This window comes from Empidonax traillii, unplaced genomic scaffold (genome assembly GCF_003031625.1).
Source record: "Empidonax traillii isolate 1590-97213 ecotype Southwest subspecies unplaced genomic scaffold, ASM303162v1 scaffold265:size1167950, whole genome shotgun sequence".
NCBI lineage: Eukaryota > Metazoa > Chordata > Aves > Passeriformes > Tyrannidae > Empidonax > Empidonax traillii.
In genome coordinates this window covers 235,243-250,048 of record NW_020955458.1, presented here as the reverse complement: position 1 = coordinate 250,048, position 14,806 = coordinate 235,243, and the positions used below count along the sequence as shown (strand labels likewise).

General features: G+C 36.5%; 1 protein-coding gene across 2 annotated transcripts in view; it reads left to right on the top strand.

Annotated features, from left to right (window-relative positions):
* PCDH9 (protocadherin 9) overlaps window positions 1–14,806 on the top strand; it is a 181,908-nt gene that overhangs the window by 46,359 nt on the left and 120,743 nt on the right. The window contains exon 3 of one of the 2 annotated variants that reach the window (XM_027889555.1): window positions 4,940–5,022. The exons of the other annotated variant lie outside the window; for it this stretch is intronic. Coding sequence (XP_027745356.1) covers window positions 4,940–4,996 — 57 coding nt within the window. The 3' untranslated portion in view covers window positions 4,997–5,022. Of the gene's footprint in view, window positions 1–4,939; window positions 5,023–14,806 lie in introns of those variants that run through there. 2 annotated transcript variants of the gene reach the window in all.

Sequence of the window (14,806 nt, the reverse complement as noted above, 5' to 3'; positions counted from 1 at the left end):
GAGGTGTTTCTACGTTGGTGCTCAGGCTGTTCTGAAAATGCAGAAAAGAAAAAAAAAGTCCCTGAACCCTTCTGGAGCTCCCCTTCCTGCATCCCTGATAGTTGCTACAGATTTTGCAGGAATTGCCAGCATGCAGCCTTTGGACCTCATGCTGAATTTTCTTGGGCGTGGCACCCCTTTGAATGGACATCCCAGAAGTCTGGGTGGCACACACAGTGTCAGACTTCATAAAGATATAATTCACTTTTCCTCAGCAAATTCAGTGGGCTCTTATCACCCCTCCTGGACACCTGGCAGCATAAATGCACAACAATCACTTTGCTCCCTAGCTATACCCTGATTACTGTCATGGGTGTGCAAGGAAGAGGGAAAAACCCTGCATGTGATCTTGGGTATGCTTTGACTGCAGTTTGGCCTTTTGCTTCTTTGGATTAACAAACATTATAGGTATAATATATTGGTACTTTTTTTCTTTTGTATGTTAATTTATGTGTGTGAAACTATACTCAGATACTGGATCAGCTCATAGACAAGAACAGTGTTCAGTGTGGGGATCATCTCACCTAAACCTCATTGCCTACAACTGAAATATTGTACCTGATTGTAAAGACACAGAGAATAGGGTGTCACAAGCCATTTGGCATTTTCAACAGCATGAGATGGCCTACAGTTCTTTATTTTGCTCCACTGACTAAGCATACTAATACTGTGATGAACTAATATTCCTTACAGGATCAAATTATTTGGATTTGCTATTTGTGATCAAAAGAGCTGGTTCAGTGTAACACCTTTATGTCATAAAACTATCCCCCAAGGAATGTTAATTGTTTTTACGCAAAAAAGTTAAAAAGTTAAATTTTTTTTTAAAAAAGGTATCTGTAATCTAGAGTAGCTTTGTTATAGGGAAATGTTGTCCTTTATAGTATGCATGATATTTAAAACACTGCTACAGCAAACTGTTGTTATAACCAAGCATAATGTTTTCCTCAAATTTTTTTGTCTTTCTGTGTATGTTTCTTTACAAGCATATTTGTTTCTTTCATACTTGATTGTGTATTTTATTTGCCTGTTTCTACCTCTGTTTTATCTGCCAGTCTAATCTGTCTAACCTATTTTAGGCTTTCATAGCAAGCTTATCTCTTCAGTATCTAAGCATTAAATGCTTCAATTCATTTCTGAAGGCTTTCATTTTAGTTAAATGCCTTTGAACACAGTTAGAAAGTGTTATTAATTAGAATCAGCAGCCCAGTAGAACTTCAGGTACTAATTAGACATTGCCCTTCCATAAATTCTATATAACTTTCCTACAAAAAGAACATTTTAGCTAACTCAATAATTTGGAGATGGAGAAAACCATTTTACGTGTTTTTGTCAATCTTTGCTGCATACATATTAGATATGACATGGTTAGATTATTCTTTTTTGTAGAATGTAACCATAAATCTTGAAAATAAAGTTCTGTTTTGCCAATTATTGTTATTAAATTCATAGGGAATTTAATGAAGACAGTGAACTTTAAAAGCAGTCATCCAATGACAGTTTAATTCTACATTTTGTTTCCTTTCGTGTTTGGTATGGTTTAAAGGGTTTATTTGTTTGTTAGCTTTTATCTCTCCTACCTTATAGCAGTAACTTGCCTAGAGTATTTTGAACTACATTTCCTTTTTCAAAACTGTATGACTGTACTTATACAAGTCCTGTAATTTTCAAGCTGAAAACTCAATAATAGGATGGTAAATATAGTGTCCAACCTTTTATGTGAGTATGACAAATTGTTTAATGCATCTGGTATTGTAGCGGCGTTCCCAGTACAAAGCCCAGTGAGCAAGAATTTAAATACTTTAAACTTCTCAGAAAATATCTTACTGTTTGCTGAGAGCTAGGATATCACAGGGAACTGACAGAAGCTCTCTTCACTGAAAAGCAAAACTTGCTTTGCGGGCACTGCGGCCGCAGTTAAAGCTTCAGAGCTGGTGTGTGCCTGTGCCCCCTCGGGGCTGTGTGAGCCGTGGGTGGTGTAGCGCTGTAAGGCAGGGCTGCCCTGCCCACCACAGTCTCACCGCTTCAGCTACAGCTACAAGCACATCCTGCCTTCAGAGGTTCAGTGTCTGGGTTGTTACTAGTGATCCTCCAGATGTAATCACGCTTTGCTGGCCTTCTCATAAGATAAGGAATAGATAACGTTTTCTCCTGGTAGTGGTTCAGATACAAGAAAAGAAGTAAAATATGAGAGACTTCGGTTACATACATAAATACTTTCGTCGGCTTTTTTTTTTTTTTAATGTGATTGAAGTACTTAAAAAATAATAAATTGACATAGTGCTTTAAACTCAATGGGGAAAATACAATACATGCTAAATGGGAGCTGCTTGAAGTCTGATTCCATGCTAATGGTTTTGAAGAATAAGTCCTCTGTCTTTTGTGCTGTAAATTTCAAACTGCATTTTTTAACTTTGTTACAATGTGAATGAAAATTGGTTGTTATATAGAGTAAATGTGTGGCTATTTATGAGATGAGGCTAAGACACATTTGTTTAACTCAAGCAATAATCTTTTATTTGCACCACATTAATCTTTACACCAGAGCTCTATTCTGCATTGTGTATTTCTTTTCTAGTATGAGTGTTCAATATTGTATTCCCCAAATAATTCTGTGAAAACATGAGCCTTCTTGCTACATTTGGACAATATTCCATTTATTATGATCCATTTTTATGACCTTTTTCTTTCAGATAGGCCCTATACTTCATGTATCTCGTAAAGTCAGAGAAAAGTGAATGTATTCTATGATTAAAATCGCAGCTAGTTTAGTTTAGCCTCTTGACACAAGTTTAAAATGATCAAGTTTTTCAAATTATTTTTCTTTCTATTACTTAAAGTGCTGAATAAAGAATAAGTAGATGTTCATGAATCAGTGTTACAGTAAGGGATATCCCCCGTGTTTAAACTGAAGCAAAGAAATCCATCCTAACAGTAGCACTTAATGGTCTTGAAAATCATAGGATATTCATCCCACTATTTTTACTATAGAGAGATCGAGGAAGGAGCTTGTAAGACATTTAAACCTTGCTTAGATTTTGGCTAGAAATTCAGCACTAGCATTTATCAGAAATGGACCCCAAGTGTTTGTGGAGGCCACATCAAATTACAGTAATTTGTGAATCCATATTTAAAATTTAATCTGTATAATACCTGAAATTAATTTATTAATATAAAGGAAAGTGACAGTGCACCCGACGAACACAACTCCAGAACAACATGCCAGTTCTAAAGATGGCTGCCTCCAGAAAGGTTTATCTCAGCAGGCTGATTTCTATACCTGAAAATAAAAGTATCATATTCAGATATCACATACATATAATTGGAACTGAATCTTAGATCTCAGAAATCTTCACATAACCTCTGCACGTCTGCAGCTATCCCTGAAGTCATGATGCTAGGAAAGAAAGCAAGCCTTTGTCAGAAGTAGAGCCTTTCCTATTCTTCAGGAAGGAAGCTTTTGTTCAACTCAGTGCAGTGAGTTGCAGCTCAGCAGAACTTTTTTTTACTTTGTTTTTGGCTGACTTTGGACTGCAGCTGAGATATTGATACCTTTTTATAAGGTCTTCAGGGAAGTAGGATTCCTGAAAAGTAAGGGAATGATGATCATAAATTCACACAGTAATCTGACATTCAGAGTTCACCTGAAATCTGAACTTTAAACTAAAGGACATACAGGTCACGACCACAACATCTTCTTTCCTCATTACTTCCAGTAGAGCATACAATGTACACAGCAATCTGAGTGAATCATAGCTCCTTAGAGAGTCAGATTCCTGTGAAATAGACACTCTTCTCTTAAATCATATTAGAATGAGTTCTTCTGCCAGTAGACCACCAACTCTACACTGTCATTTATCTGCAGAGACTTATATGAAGAAATGATCTGGAAGTCTGAACTGGGTATCAGCCACAGTATAACACTCTGGGTGCTTCCAGTTGTGTCATTTGACACTAGAGCATCTGTTACTTCTTCTGATGCTCAGAATACATGCTAATGCCCGAAGGAAAGCTATTTGTGTCGATGTGTACATTTACTGTATTTTTTTATCTATACATACATTTCTGATAAAATTAAACTTTATAGCTGCACTTTAAGAATGAATGGAAATTAGCTAGCTATGTGAAAAGAAAATATTCTCACTATATATAAACTGTGAACTTAGAAATACCTGACTCATTTTCAGAAGAATACAGTTGTATATATATTTTAAACACATTATATCTCTACTGAAAAGTGGTGTTGGCTGATGAAAGGAATGGAATACAGTTTAGGACAAAATAATCCTCTGGAGGTGAAAATTATCTGTGTAATTGTTAAGAAAGTTTTCTTTCTTTAAACTGATTGCTTTATTTAGTCAGTTTAGTAGAGCAAGTCTTTATTGTGCAAATTACATATAAGTTTTTTTTTTCCTACCCTTTTTTATTCTACAGAGATCTCTTTTGGGGGTTTTTGTTGGTTGGGGGTTTATTTTGGTTTGGATTGGGTTAGGTTTTTTATTTGTTTGTTTGGTTGGTTGGTTTTTTTGTTGGGGGGTTGGGGGGTTTATTTACACCAGAAAAGACTTTTCCTAAAGAAAAAATAAGGAAGATTAATTCTTCATTTAATCTGTTCCACCATAGTAGAGTAGTTTCTCTTGTGTCAAACTTTTAGTTCAGGTTGAAAGAGTAAACCTCCTTCATTAAAGCAAGCCATTTCAATTTTTAAAATGTATAATGTAAAAAATACTTTTACAGCTCAATCCACATCCACCTAAGCATTGAAGGGCTGATTTCCTTCAAGCGTGGATGAAATTCCTTGTATTGTAATGGCAAATATGTTAGAAAGATATGAGTTCAATGCCCTGTGCTTTGTCCAGAGCATGTGACTTATGCAAGTATTTTCTCCTGGTCTCTTCAGGGATGCCTCAGTGATGATGACAGATCTAAGAATCCCGTCCAAAACATGAGTTGTTAGCCTCTCCATTCTGACTACTTTGCTACTGGGCATCACAGTCCTTGTAAACAGACGTTTGCAAATTTTGATATGAAAAAGACTAAAAAAAATTCCCTCCCCTCTCTGTGTGATAAAATACCAAAGATGCCTAGTTAGAGAATGTTTTCTCTCTCTGTAGGCATTGCTGACCACTGGTATAATGCATTCTTGATTACTTTTGAAAAAGGGAACTTTCATCCTCTTTGTTTTTTGGTGTGTGGGTTTTATTTTCTTTCTTAAAAAATTGTTGAAAATACAGGCTTTTGGGTTTGATGACAGGAATAATATATTCATTTTCAAAGGAGTCTCACTGGAACACTACAACTTTCTGATGTTAATCCGTTTAAAAAGTTTTAGCCAGTTTTCTGTTTATCTTGTACAACGTAGAGAAGAAACAGCTCATAGCATCATTCCTACTGTCACACCTGCATCCAGCCCACCATCTGCATAACTCTTCAGCATGAAGAATTTAGTGGCCTGAGCTCTTGGGTGAAAAGCAGTAGCTGTTCGACTCTTGCTGTCTCTCTCAGACACTCTACAGATAATGTAGTATCTCTCAGTTGACATCATCCTGAAAATGTGCCTTGGATGGATTTTTATTTTTAAAGCCATAGTTTCCTGTACAGTCTGCTCCATCCTGGATCCAGTTCAGTACGGAGGAAGGCAATTTATCATTCTTTAGACTGATTTCATAAGATGGCATGGGTTGGCTTCTGTGAATTAAAAAATGCTGCAGTGTCTGCAAATACGAGCACCTGGAAGTGATGGCCTTGTGGTGATCTCATGCCTAGTAAATTAGGATGTCTAGAACTCTCCAAAGTGCACTCATCTTCCAGTCCTGTACCAAAAGCCCAGGCCTAAAAAGCAGTACTGAAACAATAGCTGCATTTCCTAAACAGTGGACCCAGTGGCATCATGCCATTGCAGCTCAATGGATGAGAGATTGCATCTACTGTTCTGGATTGTCAACTGTGAGGTACCCCCTTCCTAAGAGGGAATGACTGTCATCCTATAAAATGTCAGGTTCTCTCTGTCCACATTCAACCTAGAAAGGAGGGAGCGTGACGGCAACAGAGATGACTTAAAATCTGACAAGATCTGTCATCCTCACTGGTTGATAAAGACAAGAGGATATATGCTGTTATGTGACTAACAATGCAATGAAAAATCTGAAAGATCCTTCTCCACAGATTTTCCCACTATGAACAGGAATTAGAAATGGTTGCTCACAGTGCTTTTCCTTATACAGCAGCAAAACCATCACGTGTTTTGTTTTCCAACGATTTTGGCTTGTATCAAATGTGAAGCTGGCTCACAAACAGCTTGTAAAAGAGAGAGAAGTGAGACTTAGCTCCAGCCTGAATGCTTTCTCATTAACTTGGCATGAGGATGATGGTATTTCAAGTTGACATTGACATGAACATTTCAATAGCTGGACAGTAAGCTCTCTGATAAAGCTGTTGTCTAACTAGGAAATAAGGCTCTCATACAGGGCAGCCTCTTTATAGCAATTAAAGTAAAAATTAACCTTTCTGAAGCTAAGTTTCTGTTTGAGGGGCCAAAATAAGAAGTGAAAGCAAGGATTAATTTCCCAGCAACAATCTAAGCTCTTTGCTTTTCAAATTAAAATAAAACTCAAACAGGATTTTATGAGAGGTATTTAGATGCATGTGAAAACATAAATATCTTAATTGTCCTCATTAGGCTCTGCTTCCAGATAAGAACACAAACAGGTCTTACATGTGGAAACAAACCTTTCCTAAACTTGGGAAAATTCAAAGCAAAATAAAGAAAAAACCCACACAGAAAATAATGATTTTTAGAATAGGACAAATACAGTATGTTTTTTCAGGAATAGACTTTGACAAGAGCTGGCTGCCTCATTATGCTTGGTATTTTTTGGCACACGGTTTGAATATAGTACTCTTTCTGAGTACACTGCATAAAAACATAGCTTTGATATGGCTTAGGATGTCTATTCTGTGGTTCTCTGTATATTTCTCTGTTTTGCATTAGTTGCCATTGTGTTTTTTTCCAAAATGTACATGAGAGTCTTTTCATCTGTCTCTGCTTTTTCCTGTTCTTTGTTTCCTTCTCTTTTGTTATAAGCATTTTATATCAGCCATCTGAATCTGTGTTACTATACTAGAGCAGCGCCAAAAAGTGATATCATCTGGAAGTTAAGTAGAGGCATTATCATCAGAAATGATTCCTAAATCATATATTCCATGTTAAGAATATTTTGGGTGAATAAAATTTATGTCATGGTTTGTAACTAATGTGCAAAAGACTTGCTCTGTCAGACTGTAAGTGATATCCACAGTGAGAGCCCATCATACTTAATCAGTTTGCAGTCCTTCCAGTTATATTTTTTCATCTGAATGTTTATTATCAGTTGCTGTACATTCACCCAGTTATTTAGGTTTCAGTAATCTTCTCTCTGAATGTACGATCTTAAACCATTTATTAATCTGAAGATTAATCTGCTTTTAAAGAGTACTTTTTTTCCTGATTAGCATCAAGAAAGCCGTATTCCTTGCTGCTTTAGATGAATGGAAATTCTTCTGGTTTGTATGTGATGGCAAACTAGGACTTCTGCCAGTTCCTGTGATTGTATTAGAGAAATTCCAGACAGCTAGAAAGTGGTAGCACCTTAATGCATGTTTAGTATTGTAAGTCTCCTATTGATGTTGCTTTAATAGCTGTCATCAGAAGTCTTGTATAAAAATGTTGATCAGCGGTGCTATGTCTAATGGCAGTCTCCTTTCGAACAGGCTACAGAGAGAGGTGAAAAAGGATAGACGATTGTTTTAGACACTTGTCCTTTATTTAGAGCAAAAGAGGGGTGAAACTGTCACTTTAAATAATAGTTTTCTACTTCAGGAGATAGTTTGTTGGTTATTCTCGCTTCTTGTAATGCCAAAGTTGATTTTTGTGTACCAAAGACAATAAATGTAATGTGGGAGCCTGATACATATTCATATTTTAACTCTAAGGCTAAAGTGCTTTCCTTGTAAATTCATCTAGCTACAGATATTGTGAGTACCAAAAGTAATTACTTCACGCCATCAGTTTGCTCTAAAAGAGAATACCATTAAAATCCTTATTCTATATTTATTGTTCTAACAGGGAACAAGAAGAACATTCTACTGAGACACCAGTGCAAGAACCAAAATTAGGATGCTTTTATTCAATTATATTTGACAAAACTGGACACCATTTTTTTCAATATGTGTAATGTTGTAAATGTATGTACTTATCAAAAACAATTCATAAAGCTCTCCAGTGGTAAATTGTGCTAAAGTGGGAAGGCTAGGCAAATTTAGAAAAAGAACATCATCCTTTCCATTTACAAAGAAAGATATGAGAGTCAGGAAAGAATGCTAATTTTTCAAGTTGGTGTTTCTGTTCTCTGGTTGTTTACTATATAACACCTAGAAGCAATAATCCATTGACTGGGTTCTATACAGAGTTCAAAAAGATGTGTCCTGCCCCCAACACTTGTATATAACATAGAATTAAATTCTCTATAAGATCAAAGGGACAGTGGAAAATGGGGGGGGGGGGGGGAAGAAAAAAAGAAAAAGAAAAAAAAGAGTTATTTTATGGTAAAGAACACTTATAAGTGAACATTTAAAAAAGAAGAATGGATTAGCTTGCTAAATGGGTAGCTAGGAGACATTTCACCAAGCTTCATACACATATAAAGAGTTATTTGTTTGAAAGTGAATAGAAGACTGAAGCTGGGCTCGCAGGCTTATCAGGGACAGAGGTAAAACTCTCAGTATGAGAGAAAAATGACAGAAAGGTGGAAGGTCAGCAGTGGATTTTCTTGAACATTAAAAAAAATAAATTCTATGGCAAAATAAATAATAGAGAGAAGACAGTCTTCAAAAGGAGCATAAAACAAGGAACATGACGAAACCATCATACTAAGTCAATTACCTTTTTATAAGTACTTTTTATGACTGCTAGTGTGTCAAAATGGCAGTTGTTGAAACAAGGGGGGAACTTTCAATATGTGAGATGGGGAAAGCTATATGATAAGTTTTTTAATATACTTTGGGAGATCCAGTATTCAGATGCTAGCCTGGAACTATCCTTATTCATGTTGCTGCCTACACTGATAACAGTAGTCACTGATTCACTTTGCAGTCAGTGGACACAGGCACCTCCAGAGCACCGTCAGGAAAAAAAAGGCAAGCAAAGTAGATGAGGTTAATCACTTTTTTTTCAGGTAGTCCTGGGCTTTTCGCAATTCCAGGCAGTTTAGAGGATACCCCAACTTGTAACATAAACACCTTGTCATAACATTATGCGAGATGAGTCTTACCAATAGTTGGATGGTGAATGTAGATGTTACTGCACCGCTACCGAAAGGTTACACACTATGTTAAAATATTCTTGTGCAGATGCTGTAAAATATAGCCCTTTATATAGTCATGTATCTTTCTGTGCATGCATCATGCATGTCATTTGGAGACATCTGAAGCAGGAACCTTCTGGACCACAGGCAGAAGCTGTATGAGGAGAACCACAAAGAGCTTTTAAAATGTTTTTCAGTGGACTGAATTTTGTCCAAGATGTTCACAGACCTGGTTTCTTCTCCATTTAATGATATAAATTTCAGGAATTGTTTTTCTGTTTAATGTAGGTAATGTGAGCTGTTGCAAAACAAATTACATTAAATACATTTGTATACCATATCAGACGAAAAATACAATTAAAAATACATATTTACAATTAAAAAGATAGAAAGAAAATTATTTTTAAAATTATTTAACTGATTTTTTAATGAGTACTGACAGTTTGGAACTGATCTATACAGATTTAATATCTAAAGTTACCTTTTTAAAAAACAAAATGCTATACACAGTCTGAGAATGTCTTTGAATGAGTAGTTACAGCTGAAGAAGAATTTAATGCATGTGAAAAGAACAAATTTCAAAAGATCTCTAAGGACAAATCCCTATTTTTACATAGATTTTCAGATTTCATTCTTTCCTGCCTCAAGTCAAAAAAATTTGCTTAGGTAAATTGGAATTTTCATATATAATTTTTTATTGTTTTTAAAATTACCCTCAGGACAAAGTAGTTTCCTACGCAGCATTGGAATTAGGTGCTCACTTACTGCTGTAAGAAAAGAGACCGTGTTACCTGGATCTGTCTCACGAGGAGGACTTTCCAGAGCCTGAGCTACATGGTGGTAAGGAACAGGTGTGCCATCTTGGTGGTATCAGAATTGTGGTTAGAAGATGATGTTACCCTTATCACTGCATTACCTCAGAATGATAGTAATTTGAATTTAGCTGTCATTTCTGTCTTCTATGAAATAGGAATTTGTCCTTTCCTCCTAGCTGACAAACATGTTGGATTAAGTGACTTGGCCAAGATGACATAAGAATTGTGTAGTTATAGTAGAAATGAACACATGCTTCCTTTCAGCATATTCAGCTGCTTATCAAGTCAGATCATTAAAAAACCATCCCCTCCCCAGCCCTCACCCTCTCATTTTATTTGATTTTCATTAGGACAGGTGTCTCAGGTATGCATAGAGAGAAGATCTGAACTCTGCTGAAATTGGGGTTATATGTGACATAAGTGCTAGAACCCTGAAGCAATTATATAATTTTATGAAATTGGTTTATTTAGGAGGAAAGTTTCTACTTGGTATGATATCTGTGAAAATAAAGTTTTGCCTAACTACCAAGGAAAAAGAGGAGCATGAAGTACAAGGCCACCACACTGGAAACCCTTACAGCTAATCCAGTGGGGAGCAGACGTCTTCATCTTTTTGTCATGGTTCTTCTTACTATTTAAAGCTCTCAGATGGTTTTCTATGTCAGTTTTAGAAACTTTATTTCGAATCCTGGTTTGGCTTCTCTGTTTCTATCAAAGCTTCCCTCAAAACACATTATCATTTCAGCATGCTCTCTGCCTGCAGACCCATAACAAGGTCTCCTTCACGTGGTAGGATGCACTGCAAACCATCCCTTCCTTCCTCTGTCTGTGTACACAAGGGCTTTTGTTCCTGCAAATGCTTTTTGGTTTTTAAGTGAATTCTTGTTAGTGTGAAGAAGGTCTGCCTGTGTCAAGATGAGAATAAGAAGTAGATTTGATTCTGGAGGTCCATATGAAGTAGATAATTTAAACTTTGGCTTCTGTTCATTAGCAGTACTGGCCATCCATTAGTATTCCAGACATATTTTGGACATTAACCATCTTTGTTGCTTTAGTTACATCTGTACTAATGAAAATTCCTGTAAAACTTTCACAGCAAAAACCACCATTAGTAAATTTAAGATAGGGAACCTTTCAGTTCGCTGTTTTTAATAAATGAGAGAAATTAAAAGAAATTAGGTCTCCTCTGTGAAGATGCTGCAGTGCCAGTAGGATAGTTACAATGAGCTATTGCAGCCACTGTCAAAAGCCCTTTAAAATCAGATTAGACCACTTCATTGTTATACCATTTTCAGTTGGTGAATTGTAACTTTGTTTTATGAGTGCTATTTAATATTCAAATTTCACTGTAACTTGAAGGAGGCAAGTAATAGTTGTGATGATTTAAGATTAGAAGTATTTGGATAAATATGGACCACAGTTGTAATAGATGTGAATTGTCACCTGAGATTACATAACCTGATTTATCATTTCACTGAAGAATTGCAGATAACAGTTTACAATATATTTCATATATAGTCTTTTCATTGTTTCCTTTAGTAAATTCTCTTCCTCTGAGGAAGAAAAAAAGTTTTATTTTTTCCTAGGGACATGCAAGATTTATGGAAAATAGTTATTTTCTATGTAGAAGAACTGATATTATTTGCTCATTCACTTTGATACAGGGACGGACAGTTATGATCTTCATGTACTTATTTATATTTAATGCATCTTGTTTCTCCTTTATGCTCTGGAGTTGCTAGAGTAACTGCATTTGTGAAAATTTGCAGTTAATTTAATTTCCATTTGCCAAGTTAATAAAACCACTATAAAAAATTGCTTCTTTGTCAACGTACTTTAATGATGATGGTGACCAGATAGGTTATGTCTCTGCTTCCGGAATCAGAGGGAGACATAAAAGGATTCTGGTAGGAAAGCATACTTTGTGCATAAGTGTTTTTTGCCTAAGTATTTTTGCATTGATTTCCCAACCAACTTTTCCAAACTTTACTATTAAAATTGAATGTCTTATTTAACAAATACTTTGTTTCAGTAGTCATGAGGCAGATATTTATTTTCTCTGCTCAAAGCAGAGAAAAAAGGAGGTCCTTTTTTCTGAATGCGTGATCACACAGAGCACTACAGACAAACACATAGTCACTTTCCACCCTGCTAGGCATACAGTGGGGCAAAGGCAAGGTTGCACCTTCTTTTCCTTATTCATCCAGGCCTGTAGCCTTTTTGTCAAGGGTGCTGAAGTACATCCCAATTTATTTTCTGATGCAGACTCCTGCTGACTGAAATCTAGGTCGGAACCTTGTGACCTTACTTAACATGCATTCTTTATGCTCCTCAGCAGCAGCATTGTTTGATGCCGCATTTTGAGCTTGTATATCAGCTTCTGAGAGGCACATGGCACTGAACAATTTTGGCTGTGCCTGAAACCGTTTTTACAAACCTTTCTTACGCAAGAGCTCGAGAGTTAATGCACTGTCTATTTAAAAATATCATATTCCTCCAGGAGTGCTGAGTTATTTCAGTAGTGATCCAGCAGTGCCTCCTAGAAGAGGAAAATAGCTTTTTGAGGTTACAGCAGAGGTCCTGCTTCTGGCAGTGGACAGCAGTGAGCATCCAAGGAATGGCTTGATGGCAGGGAGATCATAGAGGTGACCTTCCGAGGTGGGGGGTTATTTATCTCTTACTGCTCCATTCACAGCAGTTAGTAAGCAGTTAGTACAGGTAGGAATCAGATCTTCATTTGATAGCAGGGGCAGAGGGAGTTAATGCAAAGTAATGGGAAGTAGAACATAAATCAAGCAGGAGAAATATAGCTCGAGTATCAGAGAAACTACTCAGCAGTAAGTTGTATTACAGAATCAGGCAGCTTCCCAAGGAGAAATGACGGATTTGTATTGCTTGTGGCATTTAAAAGTGAGCTGTGCATAGCACATGAAATACGTTGAGGGGGTCTCACCATCTCTAGCAGAATGGCAGATTAGATTAGCATCTCTAGATATGAATATGTTGCTGTCCAGAAAAAGATTTAAAGAGTTTCCAGAACAGCTTAAAAAAACACAACAGAAGGAAAATCCGTTAACTTTTCTTTAAAATTTGCCTTGCAGAAATTACCTTCCATCTGTGAACCATAATTTTGCATGTATATCGTAATTTCTGACACTTGTTCAGTGTTGTAAAGTTCATATAATAATCTGTATTCAGTTACATACTGCAAGACTTATACTTTATATGTATATATATGGTTTTTTACAGAACCTGGTGACTTAAAATATCTTGCATGATTTCATTTTACAAAACTAGATTACTATGTATTGTATTCTAGATAATCCAAGCAGTATCTTCCACCAGCTCTAGCTCCATGGGAGTAGTGTACTGTTCAAATTAAGTAAGCATGTCATAACCTAGGCTCTCACTTTAACCACTTGAATAGATTTGCCTTGTGTCTGTTAATGAATACTTTGTCCATAATGTTATACACCCTCTAGTGAATTAAATTCTCCATAGTCTGAAGCATTTACTTTCAAAAATATTTAATATGCAGTTGTCTGCTAATATACATAGCAAATCTCCATGTGATGCTATGAAGCAGAAATAAGGCACTTACTTAAAAACTTCAAGACATCACACAGTTTTGCTATTGAACACTGTTTAAAGCTTCAGGCACTTAAGTAACTTGATTCTTATATGAGGGAAGAAATAGATTTAGGTACTCAGAAGAAGATGAAGTCAGAGAATGCTGTGCCAGGTGTTTCGGCTGTAGAAAAGCTTAAAGCATGGAAGGAACAATGTAGCAGCAAAGCAGGCCTGCTGAATAATTCATCACTGTCTTACACACTTCTGCTGCTGTACCATTATTTAGGAAAGAATATTATATTGTTATTGATTACAGCACTTGCTGACACGTTTCATTTGCTGGAAGGTGTGTGTGCATGCTTTGTGTTTCCAACACTTGCACCATCACCAGAGAAACTCATGTCTGAGCTCAATTAAAATTTAAGAGGCTGGATGTTATAGACGCATGCGCACACATACTCAGCATTTATCCCTAACACCTCCGGTTTGGGCAGGGTGAGCTTGCTTCTCATGTCAGAGGAGCAACCTTCCCACAGATAGTGTTTTTGAAGTGATGAGAAACATTTCTTAAGGAAGTACAAGCAGCTTTGCCTTTACTATGGCACTTCTGGGAAAATGACTCCTTTGTTATACTAACCTGCCACCCTACACTGCCACAGGAGCACATCCCAAAGGACTTAGGAGCATCCTCAACCGTGAGAGGAGGCTCTGCTGTGCTGTGATCATGGACAGTCACATTTACACAAGCCAAACCCCAAGGGTGCCCTTTACTTGGGTTGCTGCAGTTGCTGGTACAAATAAACCTTCGTCCAGAGGAACTTGATGGCTGTTGCAACTAGTAATACATCTTACAAGTAATACATGAACAGTGAAATGAAATCTTGTTCCTCACATGCTTGAAAACAAATATACATATGTATATATGCATGCATATATATAAGATCAAGAGAGATAAGAAACAATTGAATATCTACATGGACTATAGATCAAAGTGACTACATATATATGCCATTATTTGTGCTTTCAGATTTATGCTGGAGT